The sequence below is a fragment of the Chiloscyllium plagiosum genome, unplaced genomic scaffold, assembly GCF_037043375.1.
Source record: "Chiloscyllium plagiosum isolate Xiang-an unplaced genomic scaffold, Cpla_swu_hap1 HiC_scaffold_3, whole genome shotgun sequence".
In the NCBI taxonomy this organism is placed as follows: Eukaryota; Metazoa; Chordata; class Chondrichthyes; order Orectolobiformes; family Hemiscylliidae; genus Chiloscyllium; species Chiloscyllium plagiosum.
In genome coordinates, this window is record NW_028270141.1 from 100,272,235 (window position 1) to 100,289,866 (window position 17,632).

At 39.6% G+C, this 17,632-nt stretch overlaps 1 protein-coding gene across 3 annotated transcripts in view; it reads right to left on the reverse strand.

Moving 5' to 3' along the window:
• LOC122547509 (3',5'-cyclic-AMP phosphodiesterase 7B-like) overlaps positions 1-17,632 on the reverse strand; it is a 171,105-nt gene that overhangs the window by 132,655 nt on the left and 20,818 nt on the right. For 2 of the 3 annotated variants that reach the window (XM_087981965.1, XM_043686129.2), the window contains exon 2: positions 13,300-13,360. In XM_087981965.1, coding sequence (XP_087838091.1) covers positions 13,300-13,360 — 61 coding nt within the window. Of the gene's footprint in view, positions 1-13,299; positions 13,361-15,377; positions 15,488-17,632 lie in introns of all 3 variants that reach the window. The other variant, XM_087981962.1, reaches the window with a different exon arrangement.

The following is a 17,632-nucleotide window of genomic DNA, read 5'->3' on the forward strand; positions in this document are numbered from 1 at the left end:
GACAGACGTTTCTGTGGCCAGCAGCGAAAAATCAGAATGGTGTTTAGTCTCCCTGGTGCCAGAATCAAGGATGTCTCAGAGGGTGCAGAATGTTCTCAAGGGGGAGAGGTGCCAGGCTGGAGGTCATTGTACACATTGGAACCAATGACATAGGAAGGGAAAAGGTTGAGATTCTGAAGGGAGAATTTAGAGAGTTAGGCAGGAATGTAAAAGGGAAGTCCTCGAGAGTAGTAATATCTGGATTACTCCAGTGCTATGAGCTAGTGAGGGTAGGAATAGGAGGATAGAGCAGATGAATGCATGGCTAAGGAGCTGGTGTATGGGAGAAGGATTCACATTTTTGAATCATTGGAATCTCTGCTGGGGTAAAAGAAGGGCAGATTGCACCTGAATTGGAAGGGGACTAATATTGTGGCAGGGAGATTTGCGAGAGCTGCTCGGGTTAATTTAAAGTAGTAAGGTGGGACCCTAGGAGATAGTGAGGAAAGAGATCAATCTGAGATGGGTACAGTTGAGAAAAGAAGTGAGTCAAACAGGCAGAGACAAAGCAGAAAACAAGGTAGGACTGATAAATTAAACTGCATTTATTTCGATGCAAGAGGCCTAACAGGGAAGGCAGATGAACTCAGGCATGGTTAGGAACATGGAGCTGGGATATCATAGCAATTATAGAAACATGGCTCAGAGATGGATAGGACTGGCAGTTTAATGTTCCAGGATACAAGTGCTACAGGAAGGATAGAAAGGGAGGCAAGAGTGGGGGGGGGGGGGAGTGGTGTTTTTGATAATGGATAGAATTACAGCTGTACTGAGGGAAGTTATTCCCGGAAATACATCCAGGGAGGTTATTTGTGTGGAACTGAGAAATAAGAAAGGGATGATCACCTTTTTGGGATTGTATGATAGATCCCCTAACAGTCAGCAGGAAATTGAGAAACAAATTTGTAAGGAGATCTCAGTTACCTGAAAGAAGAATAGGGTGTTTATGGTAGGAGACTTCAACTTTCCAAACATAGACTGGGAGTGCCATAGTTTTAAGAACTTAGATGGAGAGGAATTTGTTAAGCGTGTAGAAGAAAATTTTCTGATTCAGTATGTGGATGTACCTACTAGAGAAGGTACAAAACTTGATCTACTCTTGGGAAATAAGGCAGAGCAGGTGACTGAGGCGTCAGTGGGGGAGCACTTTGGGACCAGTTACCATAATTCTATTAGATTTAAAATAGTGATGGAGAAGGATAGACCAGATCTAAAAGTTGAAGTTCTAAATTGGAGGAAATCTAATTTTGACAGTATTGGACAAGAACTTTCAAAAGCTGATTGGGGACAGATGTTTGTAGGTAAAGGGACGGCTGGAAAATGGGAAGCCTTCAGAGATGAGATAACGAGAGTCCAGAGACAGTATATTCCTTTTAGGGTGAAAGGAAAGGCTGATAGGTGTAAGGAGTGCTGGATGAGGGCATAGATTTAGGTGAGGGGGAAAGATATGAAAGAGACTTAAGGGGCTACTTTTTCTCACAGTGGGTGGTACATGTATGGAATAAGCTGCCAGAGGAAGTGTGGAGGCTAGTGCAAATGCAACATACAAAAGGTATTTGGATGGATATATGAATAGGAAGGTTTAGAGGAATATCAGCCAGGAGCTGACAAGTGGGACTAGATTAGGTTGGGATATCTGGTCGGCATGGACGAGTTGGACCAAAGGGTCTGTTTCTGTGCTGTATGTCTCTATGACTCTATTTCTAGTCTGTCCACAAGCCAAATCTCAAAACAAACTTAGTCTGGTCAACGCAATGTCTAACCAAGCTAGTGCTGAGCTCCCCAGCAGGGTGCCTCTTAAAGTAATCCACAATCAGCTTCTTTACTTTTGACTCAGTTGTATCCATGTACCTTGCACAGTTACCCAAACCAGTCTTCTGCCAAACCTAAGTTAGTCTGTGCATCCCAGACCACAGCTGGCTGCAAACTTCACTTGTGAGTCACTCTGATTAGTGACAAGCCAAGTCTAATCCTGTCAACATTTCCCCAGGGTCTGAGTATCGTACTCTTGTTTCAAGTGACTGCTTCCAATTACTGTATTCCCAGAAGAGATGACATTATGGCCTGGGTTATTTCATACACAGAACTCTTATTCACTTCAGTTTTAAAAAGAATTGTACTACTCTTGGGGGTAATGAGTACATGCACACAAAAAGAGTGGACAGCAAACCATTGAGTAGAAAGGCCTCAAAGGTGAATGATGGCTGCAAGTAGTGTCTTAGCCGATTTTTCAAAGCTGGAGAGAGATGACAACGTGGAGATTTTGAGGAAGATAGCAAAGATGGTTGTTAGACCAATCAAGTAGGTTAATTTAATTGTTATAAATTGAAATGCTAGAGCTAAATTGAACTGTTGCGTTTATTATTGACTAAGTACAGACGCGTCTATATACTTACATGTTGGATATCCATCAAGGAAGCCATGGTATAGCAGTTATGTCACTATATTAGCAATGGTCCCAGACTAATGTCATGAGTTCATGGGGTTGAATCCCACGTGGCAGGTAGTGAAATATGAATTAAAAATTAAGTTAGTCTCGTGACAATCATGTAGTCATTGGTGATTATTTTAAAAACTTATCTTACTAATGGCCTTTAGGAAAGGAAATCTGCCATCCTTACCTGGTCTAGCCTATGTGTGATTCCGGATTTACTGCAATGTAACTGACTCTTAACTAATCTCTGAAATGGTCTCTGAAGTGGCCTAGCAAGTCATTTAATTCAAAGACAGTTAGTGATGGGCAATAAATGCTGGTCCAGCCAATGGTGTCCACATTGCATGAATGAGTAAAAACATAGACATATTCTTATCAAATGACTATGTAAGCCAATATTGACAAACATTTGATGATTTAGCCTGAACTTATCAATTCAGGGAATATTATCATGTTCTTTAAACTAATGGTATACTGGTTCTTCTTAGACAGTGCATTGGGATCAAAGAGGTGTTGTTTCCATGCCTGTTCAAGGGGTTCTGAGAAAGAAAGATAATAAGCTCAATGAGCAATCTGCAGAGTCTGCCATATGCAGGGCAGGTATATAGCTGGTGCTTGGAGAGTTGGCTTGATGAATCTTTGGAGAGTCCGTATGCTGTCTCCAATGTCTTGATTTTACACCTGCATGTTCCAACAAAGTCTCTCAATTTGTTTGGTACTTTTCCAAATGAACAATTTGTTTTGGTCTGTCACAGGCTGGGACATCCATGAACCAGGGAGATTTGAACTCTTCAGTGATGCTTTGAGGGCATTCACAAATGAATTCTGTTGTTCTTTCTCCACAGCAAAGCCTTGACAAAACAGAGGACACTCTCCAACCAATTAGCATCCTATTTCCAATGCAACATAAATTGCTGTTCTCTTTGAAATGTGGTGTTCTTGCATCTGTCCTGAAGAGTACAAATATAAACTTTGATAGTAGGTCTTTTCTTTTCAGTAATATTCATGTGCTATGCTACAAAAAAAACTAAACATATATTTCCCTAAGGAATAAAATATCCATGAGAAAAATGTTCTAGCTACAGCTAACAAGAGATGCTAAAGGTAGAAATAGATTAAAGGAGAGGGCTCATGATGTAGTTTGGAAATTGAGACGATTTTAGAATTCAAGGGATGGCAACAAAACTGAAGTAAAAAAGGAAGTAATTTAGGAAAGTAAATGTGGGTCCTTTCCCCACAGAGATAGACAAAACTATAATGGGAAAGAGGAAATGGCAAAGATATTAAACAAGTAATTTGCTGTTGTCTTCAAGATACAAAACCCATTCTACAAATAGTGGGAAATCATAGGTCTAATTTAAAAGAAACATTGATTTGTAAGAAAACAGTACTAGAGAAATTATGAAAGAGAAGGTGAGTTTGAAAAAGCCACTACACTAAGAACTTTAAAAAATCCCTAACTAGCAAGATCGATAGGTAGGAATCAATGTATGTAATACTATTAGAAATTCAAAAAGCATTCAGTGAAGTGATATACTGTACAAAACATTATTAAACTAAACTGGAGGTCAGAAATTGGGATTACCATATTAGCATGGATTATGGATTAACAGACGGAATCAGAAAATAGGAACCGTGGCTGGGATTTTCCTGTGCCCAGTCATTATTCCAGTGTAGGTAGGAGTTACTTGTGGAGACCCAGCAGATTCCCGTCATAGCAGATGCCAAAGGAATTGACCATGAAATTGAAGATTCTGCTGGTCAATTCATCTACACCTATAACTGTCTAAAAGTCTCAGTTTAATCAGAGCCCTCCTATTTAAATGAAATAAATAGCTATTCAGAAAAAGTGAGGTCATTAAATACATAATCTAACTCCTGATTAACTGTCAAACTGGCCCCTTACCTACTTCACATCTCTGCTAGGCCACATACATCACTCAGACCCTGACTTGACACTGCCAGGAATGTGCCCTTTCCCCACTTTGCATTTGATCCCCATTCCACCCAATGTGTTATATATGCTGCACCTTTCTCCCAATCTGCACCGGACCCCCATTTGCCTCATTGCTTCCTCCACTCCACACTTTCTCTGCTTTCCCAGACCCAACACTCCCTGCCTCTGCCAAACATAAGCTCAATACAACAAGTCAGGAACTATACTGATTGTGGGGTATTCAGTGATGGTAATACCATTGAGAATCAAGGGATAATGGCTAAATTGTCTTTTACTGGTGACGGACTTGCTTGGCATTTGTGAACCTGAATATTACTTGCCACTCGTCAGCCTAAGCCGAGATATTGTCCAGAACTTGCTGCATTTGGACATGAACTGCTTCAGTATCTGAGGAAATGTGAATGGTGTTGAATGCTGTGAAATCATTGGTGATCATCTCCACTTCTGACCTTACGATGGAGGGAAGGTCAATGATGAAGCAGCTCTAACAACATTCAAGAGGCTTGACACCATTCAGGTAAAAGCAACCCACTTGATTGAAATATTTACTCCCTCCATCACTGATGCTGAGTAGCAGCAGTATGTACCATCTATAAAATGCATTTCAGAAATTCACCAAGATACCTCAGACAACACTTTCTAAACCCACGACTACTAACATCTGGAAGGATGAAGGCAGCAGATACATGGGAACACCAAAACTTGCAAGTTCCCCTCCAATCCATTCACCACTCCAATTTGGATATATAATCAACATTCCTTCAGAATCACTGGGTAAATGTTCTGGAACTCTTCCCCAATGGCATTTTTGAGCATGATGTGAAATGAGAGTCATGAAGGCACACAACTGGTAATATTGTGCAAATTGTGAAGTTACATTAGCTAGTGTTGCTTTATTTCGCTTTGTTATTTTATTCTGTAATGTATGAGTGCAAGATGCAGCAAATGTGCGTCAAGTGATAATGGCTCCATTGCTCTCAAAAGGCTGAGGAATACTATTACTTCAGAATAGAAATTACAAGCGCTGCCAGGTGATGATATAGGTGAGAAGACTGTAGTCAAAGCAAGTTTATTTGGGCTTCTGCTAAATGCTGTGTCCACCATGAAGAAGAAAAAAACTAAGATACAGTCCAGTGGTCAAAGTGCTAATCCTTTAAATGCTAGAAAGATTACCTGTACTAAGTAAAGTAAAAGTAAAAACACCACAATCCTAACACACCACAGGACTGCTCTGTCATTACAGACAATGGAGGCTTAACCCAAGGGTCTCCACGCCTCAGGCAAGGGGAGAGGTTGAGAAGGACAGTCCTTCAAGGTAATCTGTACAATGTGCAGCATGTTAGAAAGTGTTATTGAGTGTATGGATTAAGAACCAAACCAAAGGAACCTCACAGAATCTCACCACCCATCTTCAAATGAGCATCATTACCAGGCATCAATCCCCTGCTTTTTCTCCATACTCTTCCTGTAAACATGCTGTGCATTTAAGGAAAAGCTGAGAATTATATATATAAAACCTGAAACAGCATTTTTTCTTCACTCTGAGCAATGAAGGTATTAACTGAGTGCACAAATAAGGTGTATCTTATATATTAGGGCTGAAAACTTTGGATTGGGAATGCTTATCCCTATTGCACAAATGGAGAAATGCACCTCAAAAATAATAACTTTGATTTAAGACGTGATTTCCAGAAGTGACTATTTAAAATGAGGGTTTCCTAAATAGGTTGACCAAGTACATAATATAAAACCAGATAAATTCTCTCTGAAGCTGGAATTTCTGAGTTGTTATGTTTCAAGCATTTTCTGTGTAAATGCCTGGATGAAACTCTGAAGCAAACCGATTATATCAAACACAGGTTTTGCTTCACTGAAGGTTTTTTTTATAATCCTGGATGAACAATTAAACCATATCACGAAATGAATTATTTAAAGATGGTATCTAAGTAAACAGAATCTCAATAGTCAAACACTTTAGTAAACAAAATTACAATGACTCAGATTGTTATAGCTTATTTCTTGATATTTTGTACTAAAGGTACTTCATTATTAATTTTTTTTGAAGATTGGCTATTTGCCACAACAACAAGATATATGAACCTTCTTTTTTTCAAACAGATCATGTAAATGGTGACAATTTGTTTCTCAAAACCATTTAGAAATCATATGGCTTAAGCGACCTAAACAGCCGAGCCTGTGAAACTGCTGGATTTACTGAAAGTCACTTGTCTTCAGTTTAATGCTAGATTTACAGGAAATCATCTGCCTGGGTTTATGGCTGACAAACACTTCATGGTATTGTTGGGAATGCAGTGAGGATATAGCTTGCTGAAATCAGAAGGTACACAAAACATTCTTTGTCTTTCTGAAGAAACCTTTTTTTTAAGAGTACAGTGTGATATCTAAAAAGCTCATGCAGCTGTTCTCCTGAAAAGCCTCTGAATTTGTGACAATTCCAGTTTGGACTGCATCTGCGAAGGTGCCAGTGACAATTGCCCAGGTTCAGTGACACCCCTCTACTTTTATCAGGAAACTGACTGAAAGCCATCTTGATCATTTCATACTTTATCCTTATTGCCTCCAAGAAGGAAAAATTACTGGCCAAAGTAGTATTAAAAAAATTAATCTTCTCTTCTTATAATTGGTGCATGTAGACAGTAGTATTCAAAAACTTAATCTCCTTTTCTTATAATTGGTGCATGTGGACATATGTGGGGTTTATATATAAGAATCAAAAAAAGTTATACTTCTTCATTTCAAGCAATATGAATCAACTCTCATAACAGGGAGTTTAGAAACTGCATATTAGTTTGCATCATTACACTTAGTCGTAGACCAGGGCAGCTTGGTAGGAGGCCACTCAATCCAACAAACCAGGATCGGTTCTTTAGAAGAACAATCTAGTAAGTAATCATTTTCCAAATCCTTACAATTGCCCCCCTTTAAGGATGTATCCTATTCCCATGTGGACGTTATTTGAAAGTTACATTGAATCTGTGTCCCTATTAGGCAATGCAATGCATATCCTAAACTCTGAATGTATAATAACTCTCAGTCCTTCCAGTTCCTAAACAGCTTAAATCTGTGTATTCTAGATATTCCCCCCCACCCCCCCCAATCATTATCGACATTTACTCTTCATTTACATCATTGAAATACTTCAGACTTTACCTCTATCACATCCTTTCTTATCATTCTCTGCTTTAAGCAGAAATTCATTCTGCAGAGATCCGAGTCAACATGCAAAATATATATTTCTAAATCAATCAAAGAATTTAAGAAATAGGAACAGGAGTAGGTTACTTAGATGCTCAAGCCTGCTCCAATAGTCAACAAGATCACGGTTTCAACTCTTCTTACGTGTCAGCTCATCATATCGGTCAACTCCCCGGTATTTCTATCAACCTCCCCTTTCGATGCTTTCAATGATCTAGCCTCCCCAACTCTCTGGAATAGAGACATTTACTAGCCACTGGCTGAAGAAATTCCCCAATATCTCCGTTTAAAATGAGCATCACCTTATCCTGGAACTATGTCCAGCATTCCCTCTTAATTTTCATTCTGGGTCTGCACGACTCTGTGGTTCACTTCCAGAACTAGAAGTTAATGCTGTGATTGGGGTGCCATTGCTGATCACCATGTGCAGGACCTCACAGTGGCTGTGCATGCACATTGCCTTACAGCTTGGTGGAAAATAGACTATGTCCTCTTGTTTGAGATTCTCCTACTGAAGGAAACACCGTCACAACATCCAACCTGTCAAGGTCCATCAGAATCCTATATGTTTCAGTAAGGTCATTCCTCATTCCTCAAAACTCTAATGAATAAAGGAATAACCTGTTTAGCTGCTTCTTGATAAGTAACAACGTCATCCCAGGAAACAGCCTATTGAATCTCTTTTGAACAGTTTCCTATGCCAGTATATCTTTTTTTAAATACAGGAACCAAATTGTCACCAGACACCAGGCGCAGCCTCAATAACATCCAAGACAGTTTTAACAAGACTTGCCTTTTTTGAACTCCAACCTCTTGGCAATAAGAACTAAAATTCTATTTGCCTTCTTAATTATTTGCTGTGTCTATTTGCTAACATTTTGTGTTTCACGCACAGCAACACATAGGTACCTCCGTGCTGCACTTTTATTTTGGTGTTTCTCTGTAGTTAAACATTACTCTGCCTTTTGAAACTTCCTACCAAAGTGCATGACCTTACAGTTTTCTACATTAAATTCCACCTGCCAGTTTTTGCTCCACCTCCATATATTCTCTGTATGATTCCTTATGTCCTAATCACAACATATCCTCCCATCTATTTTTGTACTATCAGTAAATTTGGTTATAATAGATTCTGACCGCGCCCCCACCCCAACATGTATAGTAAATCATAGAGGCCCTGTGGCTGATCCTTTTGTTACGTCACTCATTATTTTTTTTTCAACCTGAGAAAGACCTATTAATCCCAACTGTTTGCCTTGTGTGTGTTAACCAATCCTCCATCTGTGCTAATACATATCAGCAATACTGTAGCTCCTATTTTGTGCAATAATCCTTTAATGTGTCAGCTTCTCGAATGGCTTCTGTAAATCCAAATACACAATATCTAATGGTTCACCTTTATCAAATCTTCTTGTTGTACTCAAAGAGCTGTAACCAAATTACCAAACATGATTTCCCTTTCACAAAACTATGTTGGATCTATTTGAGTGCACTAACCTTTTCTAAACATCCTGCTATTTCTTGTTTAATAATGAACTTTAGCCTTTTTCCAATGTCAGACATTTGGTTAACCAACTTATAGTTGCCTGCTTTCTGACTCCATCCTTTCTTGAAAAAAGGGTCACATTAGCTATTTTCCAATCTGCGCGAACTATCCCAGGACCCAGTGAGCTCTAGAATATTTTAAACAAAGCCTTCAGCATTTCTGCAGCTTTCTTGGATGCAAACCACCAGGTCCTGATGACTTGTCTGTCTCTAATCCCATTAGTTTGTTAAATACTTCATTTCTTGTGATAGAGATTGTTACAAAATCTTTTCTCCTATTTGCACTCTACTTATCTTTTCTCTTTGGGATCTTTACAGTGTTCTCCACTGTTCCCTGTTATCAATTTCTCAGTTGCATCCTCCAAGGGTCCCACCCTTACTTTAGTTATTTTCTTTTGTTTTATATACCTGTAGAAGCTTTCACTGGTTGTTTTCGTATTTCTTGCTGATTTACTTTCATAGTCAATTTTCTCCCTCTCTATTATCTTTTTGTTGTTTGCAACTGGTTCCTAAAACATACCCTGTCCTCTGGCCTTAGTTTTAGATTGGATACTTTCCTTGACCACCTTTGTTAATCACATGTAGTTCATCCTCCTCATAGAATCCTTCCCTTTGAAAGAAATAAACTTTTGTTAAGCATTATAGAATATCTGGCTTGAGATTTGAGTTGCTCGCTCTCAAACTGAATTTGAAATTCTACTATATTGTAATTGCTATCCCCTAGATGATCCCTAACAATGAGACCTCTGATGAATCCTACCTCATTACACATTGCTAGATATAAAGTAGTCTGTTCCCCAATAGGTCTGTAACATACTGCTTTAAGAAGCAATCCTTGATACACTCCAGAAATTCATCTTCCATGTTGCCCTTGTCCAGCTAATCCGTCCAGTCAATATGCAGATTGAAATCACTCGTGACAATCATAGTGCCATTTTTACCTGCTTCCATTATTTCCTGATTTATACCTTGTCCTACAGTGAGGTAACTCTTCAGGGTCTATAGACGACTTCCACCCTTGACTTCCTTCCTTCGCCATTCTTTCACCTCTCTTCTTATAAATATTGTGTGTATTCACATAAAGAGCCTTAAGCTTTGACTTTTCATCATTATTACTCTCCCTGCTTCAAATTTCTGTGGCACTGTTCTGCGTATTTTCTACTCCTTTCTGTCACACTTTGATAATTGTTTACCTCTTCGCTACGCTGCACCTCTGCTCTCTTGCTTCTTTTTGACTTGCTAAACTTCCCTTCAATTGAACCCTTCTCTCCCACCACAAATTAATTTAAAGCCCCATCTACACCCTGGTTATGTAATTTGCTCGGCCACTGGTATCAGTATGGTTCAAGTGAAGCACATCTCACTAGAAAAGCTCCATCTTTCCCTTCACTGGTGTCAGCGTTACATGAATTGAAAGCCCTTTCTCCTGCATTAAACTTTCAGCCATGCATTTGCCTTTTTAATCTTATTTACCCTATGCCAATTTGCACATGTGTCAGGTAGTAATCATTATTATTACCTTTGTGGTTCTGCTTTTTAACTTAAGCCCCAAGCTGGTCATAATCCCTCATCAGAAATTCTCTCCTATGTCCACATATGTCACTGGTACCTACAGTGACCATGACAAATGGATCCTTCTTTCCCACTCCAAATTCCATTCCAGGCCAGAAGAAATGTCATGGACCATTGGACCAGGTAGACAATACAGCCTTCGAAACTCTCTGTCTTTGCTGTATCTATTCCACTATTCCATCCACTATTACTCCTATTTTTCTCTTTTCTTCCCCTACTTGAACAGCACTCTGGACCATGCTGCTAATATCAGTTTGCTCAACCTCACTGCAGTCCGTGCGCTTAGCCGTACCAGCAGCAAGAATCTTGTCCCAATTTAATTAAGGCACTAAGTTAAAAATCACACAACACCAGGTTATAGTCCAACAGGTTTAATTGGAAGCACACTAGCTTTCGGAGTGCTGTGGGGGGTGTTGTGTGACTTTTAACTTTGTACACCCCAGTCCATCACTGGCATCTCCAAATCATAATTAAGGCACTGGCTGAGCCTCCTCCAAAGCTAAGTTCTAGATCCCCATACTCACAGTCATACCCTCCTGTACCTGGCCAAGAATCAAAGTTGATGTTATTGATCTAAGAGTTGTAACTGACTCCTGAAATACACTCTCCAGGTACCTCTCCCCCTCCCCAATGAGTACCAGTGTCCACAGCACAGACTCCAGCTCACCAATTCTAAGCTGATGTTCCTTGAGCAGCCAACAATTTTGACCAAAGCCATCATCATGGATTACAATGGCATTCACCAATTCCTATATACTACAGCTGCAACCTATTGCCATTCCCCAGCTATGTCTATTCTGGTCAATTAACTAATTTGGATGTCAAATACTTTACAGGTGAATTTCTGAATATTATTTAAATGAAAAAATTTACACCACAGAGGAATTTGAGAGTCTTCATTTATAACAAGTTAGCATCCAGGTTCAGTGGGTAATAAGATAATCAAATGGCATATTGGTCTTCATTGCAAAAGGAATACGGTTTAAAACTAGGGAAAGCCTGCTAAAACTATGCAAGTCAACCCATAGCGGATTACTGTGAAAAGATGTACTAGTATTAGAGTCTATACAGAGAAGGTTCACTGGATTTAGATTAGATTCCCTACAGTGTGGAAACAGGCCCTTCGGCCCAACAAGTCCACATTGACCCTCCGAAGAGTAGCCCACCCAGTCCTATTTCACTCTGACTAATGCACTTAAAACTATGGGCAATTTAGCACGGCCAATTCACCTGACCTGCACATCTTTGGACTGTGGGAGGAAACTAGAGCACCTGGAGGAAACCCACACAGACACTGGGAGAATGTGCAAACTCTACACAGATAGTCGCCTGAGGCTGGAATCAAACCTGGGACCCTGGTGCTGTGAGGCAGCAGTGCTAACCACTGAGCCACCGTGCCGCCCACAACAAAAGCAGCTCAGGCTCCTTCGAGCCAGAATTGAACCCACAACCTAAGGATGACAGATTTGTGATACACTACAGTCCTCCACTCTACCAGCTGAGCTATCGAAGGAGGGTTGATCAAAGGTATGGAGGGTTTTTTTATGAGTGAATGTTGAGAAGCTTTTCCATATTGGAACTCAGAAGTATGAAAGGTGACCTTATTGAAACATATAAGATTTTTAGCGGGCTTGACAGGATAGATGTGGAGAAGCAGTTTTATCTTCTGGAATAGTCCACGATCAGCTGACATAATCTCAGAATGAAGTGTTACCAATTTAAGACAGAGATAAGAAGGAATGAATCTGTGGAATTCTTTACCACAGAGGGCTATCAAGGCTCAGTTGTTAAGTTCTCAAGGCTGAAATAGACAGATTTCTAATCCTTAGAGGAATCAATGGTTATAGGGAAAGGACAGGAATACAGAGTTGAAGATGGTCAGATCAGCTATGATCACATTTGAATGAGGGCGCAGACTTGATGCAAAAACAGAAATTGCTGGAAAAGCTCAGCAGGTCAGGCAGCATCTGTGCACAGAAATCAAAGTCAACATTTTAGGTCTGGTGACGCTTCCTCAGTTCTAAACTTTTCCAGCAATTTCTGTTTTTGTCAGATTTACAGCAGCTGCAGTTCTTTCGGTTTTTATTTAGCAGACTTGATGGGCTGTTCTGCCTACTCCTGTTCTTTTGTCTTATGGTCTTACAGGCAAAAACCACACAAAGCTCCCAGGACCACGTCCCTGAAAGATATTAGTCAAATACTTCGGATTTTATTATCAATTAGAAATTCATGATAAAGTTCCTGGAGCTAGTTTAAGCAATCTGGTTAATTGGATTCCCAGCAAATCATGGTGAGCCCTGAATTTCTAAACTTATAGTCAAGACAAGTGTATCCTTATCAGACACAGACAAACTCTTTCCAAGAAAGATTATCAGATAGCAATCAAGAGCAGGTATGTTGGCTACTTTGCCTTTTCTACATGCCGGGCTGTAATATTCTATAATCAGCCACAGCCCTGGAATAAAAAGTAGGACTGATTACAATCCAGATTTAAATTTTAAACTCTGCATACTGAGCTTGTAAATAAAAATCTTACCTAGCATGCGAACACATGGAGCATTCTGATCAGGATTGTCAAATGAGATAGCTCCACGCCTCTGAAAAGAAAATAAAAGTCCTTTATTCTTCTGCGAGGTATATATCAGTAACCTAAGGATGCAGTTTTTTTTTACAGAACACAATGTTACTTTTCTCAACATGATACAAAAAGAGGTCTAGTTATTAAAGATTTTTTTTTAAATGAAAGGCTCTGTCGGTAGAGGTGGCACCTAGTCATTTGCTAAAAACTGAACTGAACTCAAGGTTTAGATTTCATTGCGGTTTCACGGTCCCAATATCAGCACCGAATGAGGTTTCGTTGCCCAGATTTACCATCAGCAGATCTAAAAGTACAAATCTGAGTATCAAATCTAACAGTGCACCACAGGATAGTCAGACTTAACAAAAATGGTGTGAAGTCAGAATTAGAGGCTCCATATCTGAATGCACAGTGCATTTTGTATCAAGAGAGCTGAACTGATAGCACTCGTTGATATGAATGAGTATTGTATGTTTTATTTGTTCATGGGATGTGGGCCTTGCCAGCATGGCCAGCATATGTTGTCTATCTCAGCTGTCCTTGAACTGAATGCCCTGCTTCACCTATCTAGAGGGCAGGTAGAAGTCAACCACATTATTGTAAGTCTGCTGTCACACATGGGTCAAGCCAAGTGAGGATGACAGATTTTCCTTGTGCAAAGGACATTAGTGGAGCAGGTTGCTTTTTACAACAATTGATAACTGTTGTGTGATTATCATTAGGCCAGCTTCTCAAAAATTCCATATTTACCATATGAATTAAAAAGTTACTACCAGCCATAGTTGATTTAAGTCTATGTCATCAGAGCATTAGCCTGGGCGTGTGGTTTAGAAGCCCAGTGACAATACTAGTGTGTCACTGCCTTTTATTAATTAACATGAGAGCTACTACACAGACAAGGCAGGACGTTACCGAAGCAGAGACCTGAATATTCAATGCTATTTGACACTTCACATGGTGGCTCTGTTAATGAAGAGTGAGATCAGTACAATGGTGAGAAATTATTTTGGTTTGATGGATTAAAGTGTAGAATCAGTTTGGCTAGAGTTAAGAAATACTAAAGGAAAGAGGTCACTGGTTAGACCTTGAGCAGCCAGCAGTATTACACCGTAGGATACAGTTTAAATCAAGAATTAGTAGTGAATTGTAAGAAAGATACTGTAATAATCATGAGCAAACTTTATTCTCATATAGATTGCACTGATCAAATGGGCAATAAGTCCAAATCAAAGGTTGGGAATTCTAAATCAATGACTTTGATGAAGGGACAGACTGCACTTTAGCCAAATTTGCTAATATGTAACTGGTATGAGAACAAGCTGTGAGAAGGATACAAATGGTCTGCAGAGGAATATACACAGACTAAGTGAGTTGGGCAAAAATGATCAGTTAGAGAATAATGTGGGAAAATGTGAGATTTTCAATTTGGTAGGATGAACAGAAACAGTATGCTATTCAAATAGAAAGATTCTGTAGAGTACCAGGTATCTTTATGCAGATAATAGCTCAGAAGATAAACAGAATGTTCATCTTTCTTGCAAGGATAATATAGATTAAAAATAAAGCAGTGTTGTTTCAACTGTACCAGGTATCAGTAAGACTACACATGGAATACTGTGTATGGTTTTGGCCACCTTATTTAATAAGGATATAATTGCAATAGCAGCAGTTCAGAGAACACTCGTTCCGCTGATTTCTGGGACAGTGAAGTTGACTTATGAGGATTGGCTCAGCAGGTTGCAAGTATACTTAATGAAGTTCGGAAGAATGACAGGTGACCTTCTGGAAAATTAAGGGAGGACTTGGTAGGTAAGATGCTGAGTGGATGCTTCCTTTCATTTTGGGAACTCCAGAACTGAGACACAATTCCAAAATAAGAGAACTTCCATTTAATACAGAAACGAGGAATTTCTTCTCTCAGACTGTTGTTAGTCTTGAGAATTCTCAGGAAGCAGTGGAGGCCAGGTCATTGACTACAGGATTGACAAAAAATTGACAGGTCATTGACAGAAAGGAAGTTAAGGGCTGTTAGTTACCGTTAGGAAAGTGGAGCAAACACCACAATTTGATCAGCCATGATCCTACTGGATAACAGAAGAGGCCTGATGGACTGAATAGCCTATTCCCGCTCTTATTTCTTATGAAGCTGAAACAGATTGATCATATTGTGAGAAGTACTGGTAACAGGACCATGAAAGCACATTGTATCACCAGTGGCTCAGTTAATTGCACTTTTCTTGCACTTTATAGGTTCAAGCCTATCCCAGGACTTCAGCAAGATAAACATGGGTGATGCTCCAGTACTGTACTGAGAGACTGCGGCACTATTAGAGGAGCGGGCTTTCAGGTTAAGCACAAAATCCAGGCCCTGTGCACTATTGTAAACAAGAGCAGGGGAGTGAGTTATTCCCAGAGTTGTACCCATCGCTTTTCTCAATCAACATCACACAAAAAAATTTGATCATGATCACACATCTGTTCGTGGGAGTTTGCTATGTGCATATTAACTGTCACAATCCCTATATTACAACAGCAACCACAAGTTAAAAGTAATTCACTGGTTGTAAATTGACACTTTGAGGCATCTGGTGTTCATGGAAGTCGTTAAGTAAATGAAAATCTTTACAAGCGGGTTCAAGTACCAGATTAGCAAAGCCTTGCTTGAATTGTACAGAACCTTGGTATGACTGCATTCCGAGTCTATGTGCGGTATTATTCCCCTTAGGAAGGATATTATTGCCACAGAGTGTGTGCAATGCATGTTCCATCAGAAGTTTTCCCAGGATGACAAGATTATCTGAGGAAGATTGGGAAAACTGGCCTGCATTTGCTAGAGTTTAGAAGAATTAGAGGTGATCTGCTATACACCCACAAAACAGTTAAAGGGACAGATAGGATAGATCCAGGTAATATGTATCCCTTAGCTGGGGAGTCTAGAATCAGGGGGCAACAACGTCAAAATAAGGGAGAATTCACACGAATGAAAATTTTTCTTTTACTCAGAAGATTGTGAATCGTTGGAATAGACTGCCCCTTAAGGCCATGGAAGCTCAGTTATTTAGTAGATTTAAAGTGGAGATGAACAGATTTATAAATACAAATGTTTAAAGGAACACGACAGGTATGGGAATTGGCACTTTGCAATTATGATATCGAATGGTGAAGCAGACCCGCTAGGCGAAAAATACTTGCTCCCATTCCTGTCATTGTACAATACAAAGGTGAGTTTGGATACTAATTTCATGCTTTTGCATGCAAAGTAAAGTGAACAGTAACGGAGCCTCAGACCCTGGACCAGAGAATAATCTAAAGGTATGGCAGTAAAGGAGACAGGAGAGAAGCAGGCAATAGATAGAATTGAATATAGCTAATTGAAGGATGAATCCCAGGAAGTGGCTACATCTCTACCCAGGGTAATACTATTTTGCTTATTCCTATATGTGATTGTTGAAATAATTGCATTTACATTACTGATTCCATATTATGAAAACAATGATAAGGCCAATATGGAGTCTTTCACAGTGTCGTATGTGCCAAATATACATCAAACAGTATTTTTAAACAAATGTTCACAGTTCAGATTCTAGTATTTGTTGCTGACATTTCTGTCATTTTTAGGCGAGGAAGAAATAATTCAAACTTAAACAACACTGTGCAATTGACTTGGTTTGCATATGACCTTTTCAAAATTTGAATGGGCAGACATTCGACATCCAGGAAATTTTAGTCATTCATTTCCAGGATATCGTCTCAATTAAATCAAGAGACAGCTTAGAGTTTAATTAAAGGGAAGACCTTTACATCCTGAAAATCCTTAAAAAGGCAAAAAGCAAATCTGCCTGAACTGTTGAAGAAGCCAGATGAAGTCTTTCCACAGTAACAACAAATGTTGAATTTCTCTCAGGTTTTGCACATCTGAATACAGCAGGATGCTGTGGCAGAAAGGGAGCACCAGCACCTGCAGGTTCCCCTCCAAGCTCCACATCATCCTGGTTTTGAAATATTTTACCCTTCACCGTCATTGGGTCAAATTCTGGGACTGCCTTCCGAACAGCCTTGTGGTGTGACTTCTCCCATCCAAGGACTATAGCAGTTCAAGAAGGTAGCTCTCCACTACCTTGCTGGCAATTTGAATTGGACAATAAATGCTGGCTTAGTCAGCACATCAATAACCCATGAGAAGAACGCACTGTGGAGCATGCATAGCTGTTTTGATTTACTTCACCTTCCCTTCTTTTAATAAACTGACATTGTCATTCACCAACCACTATACATTCAATAATGATTGTAA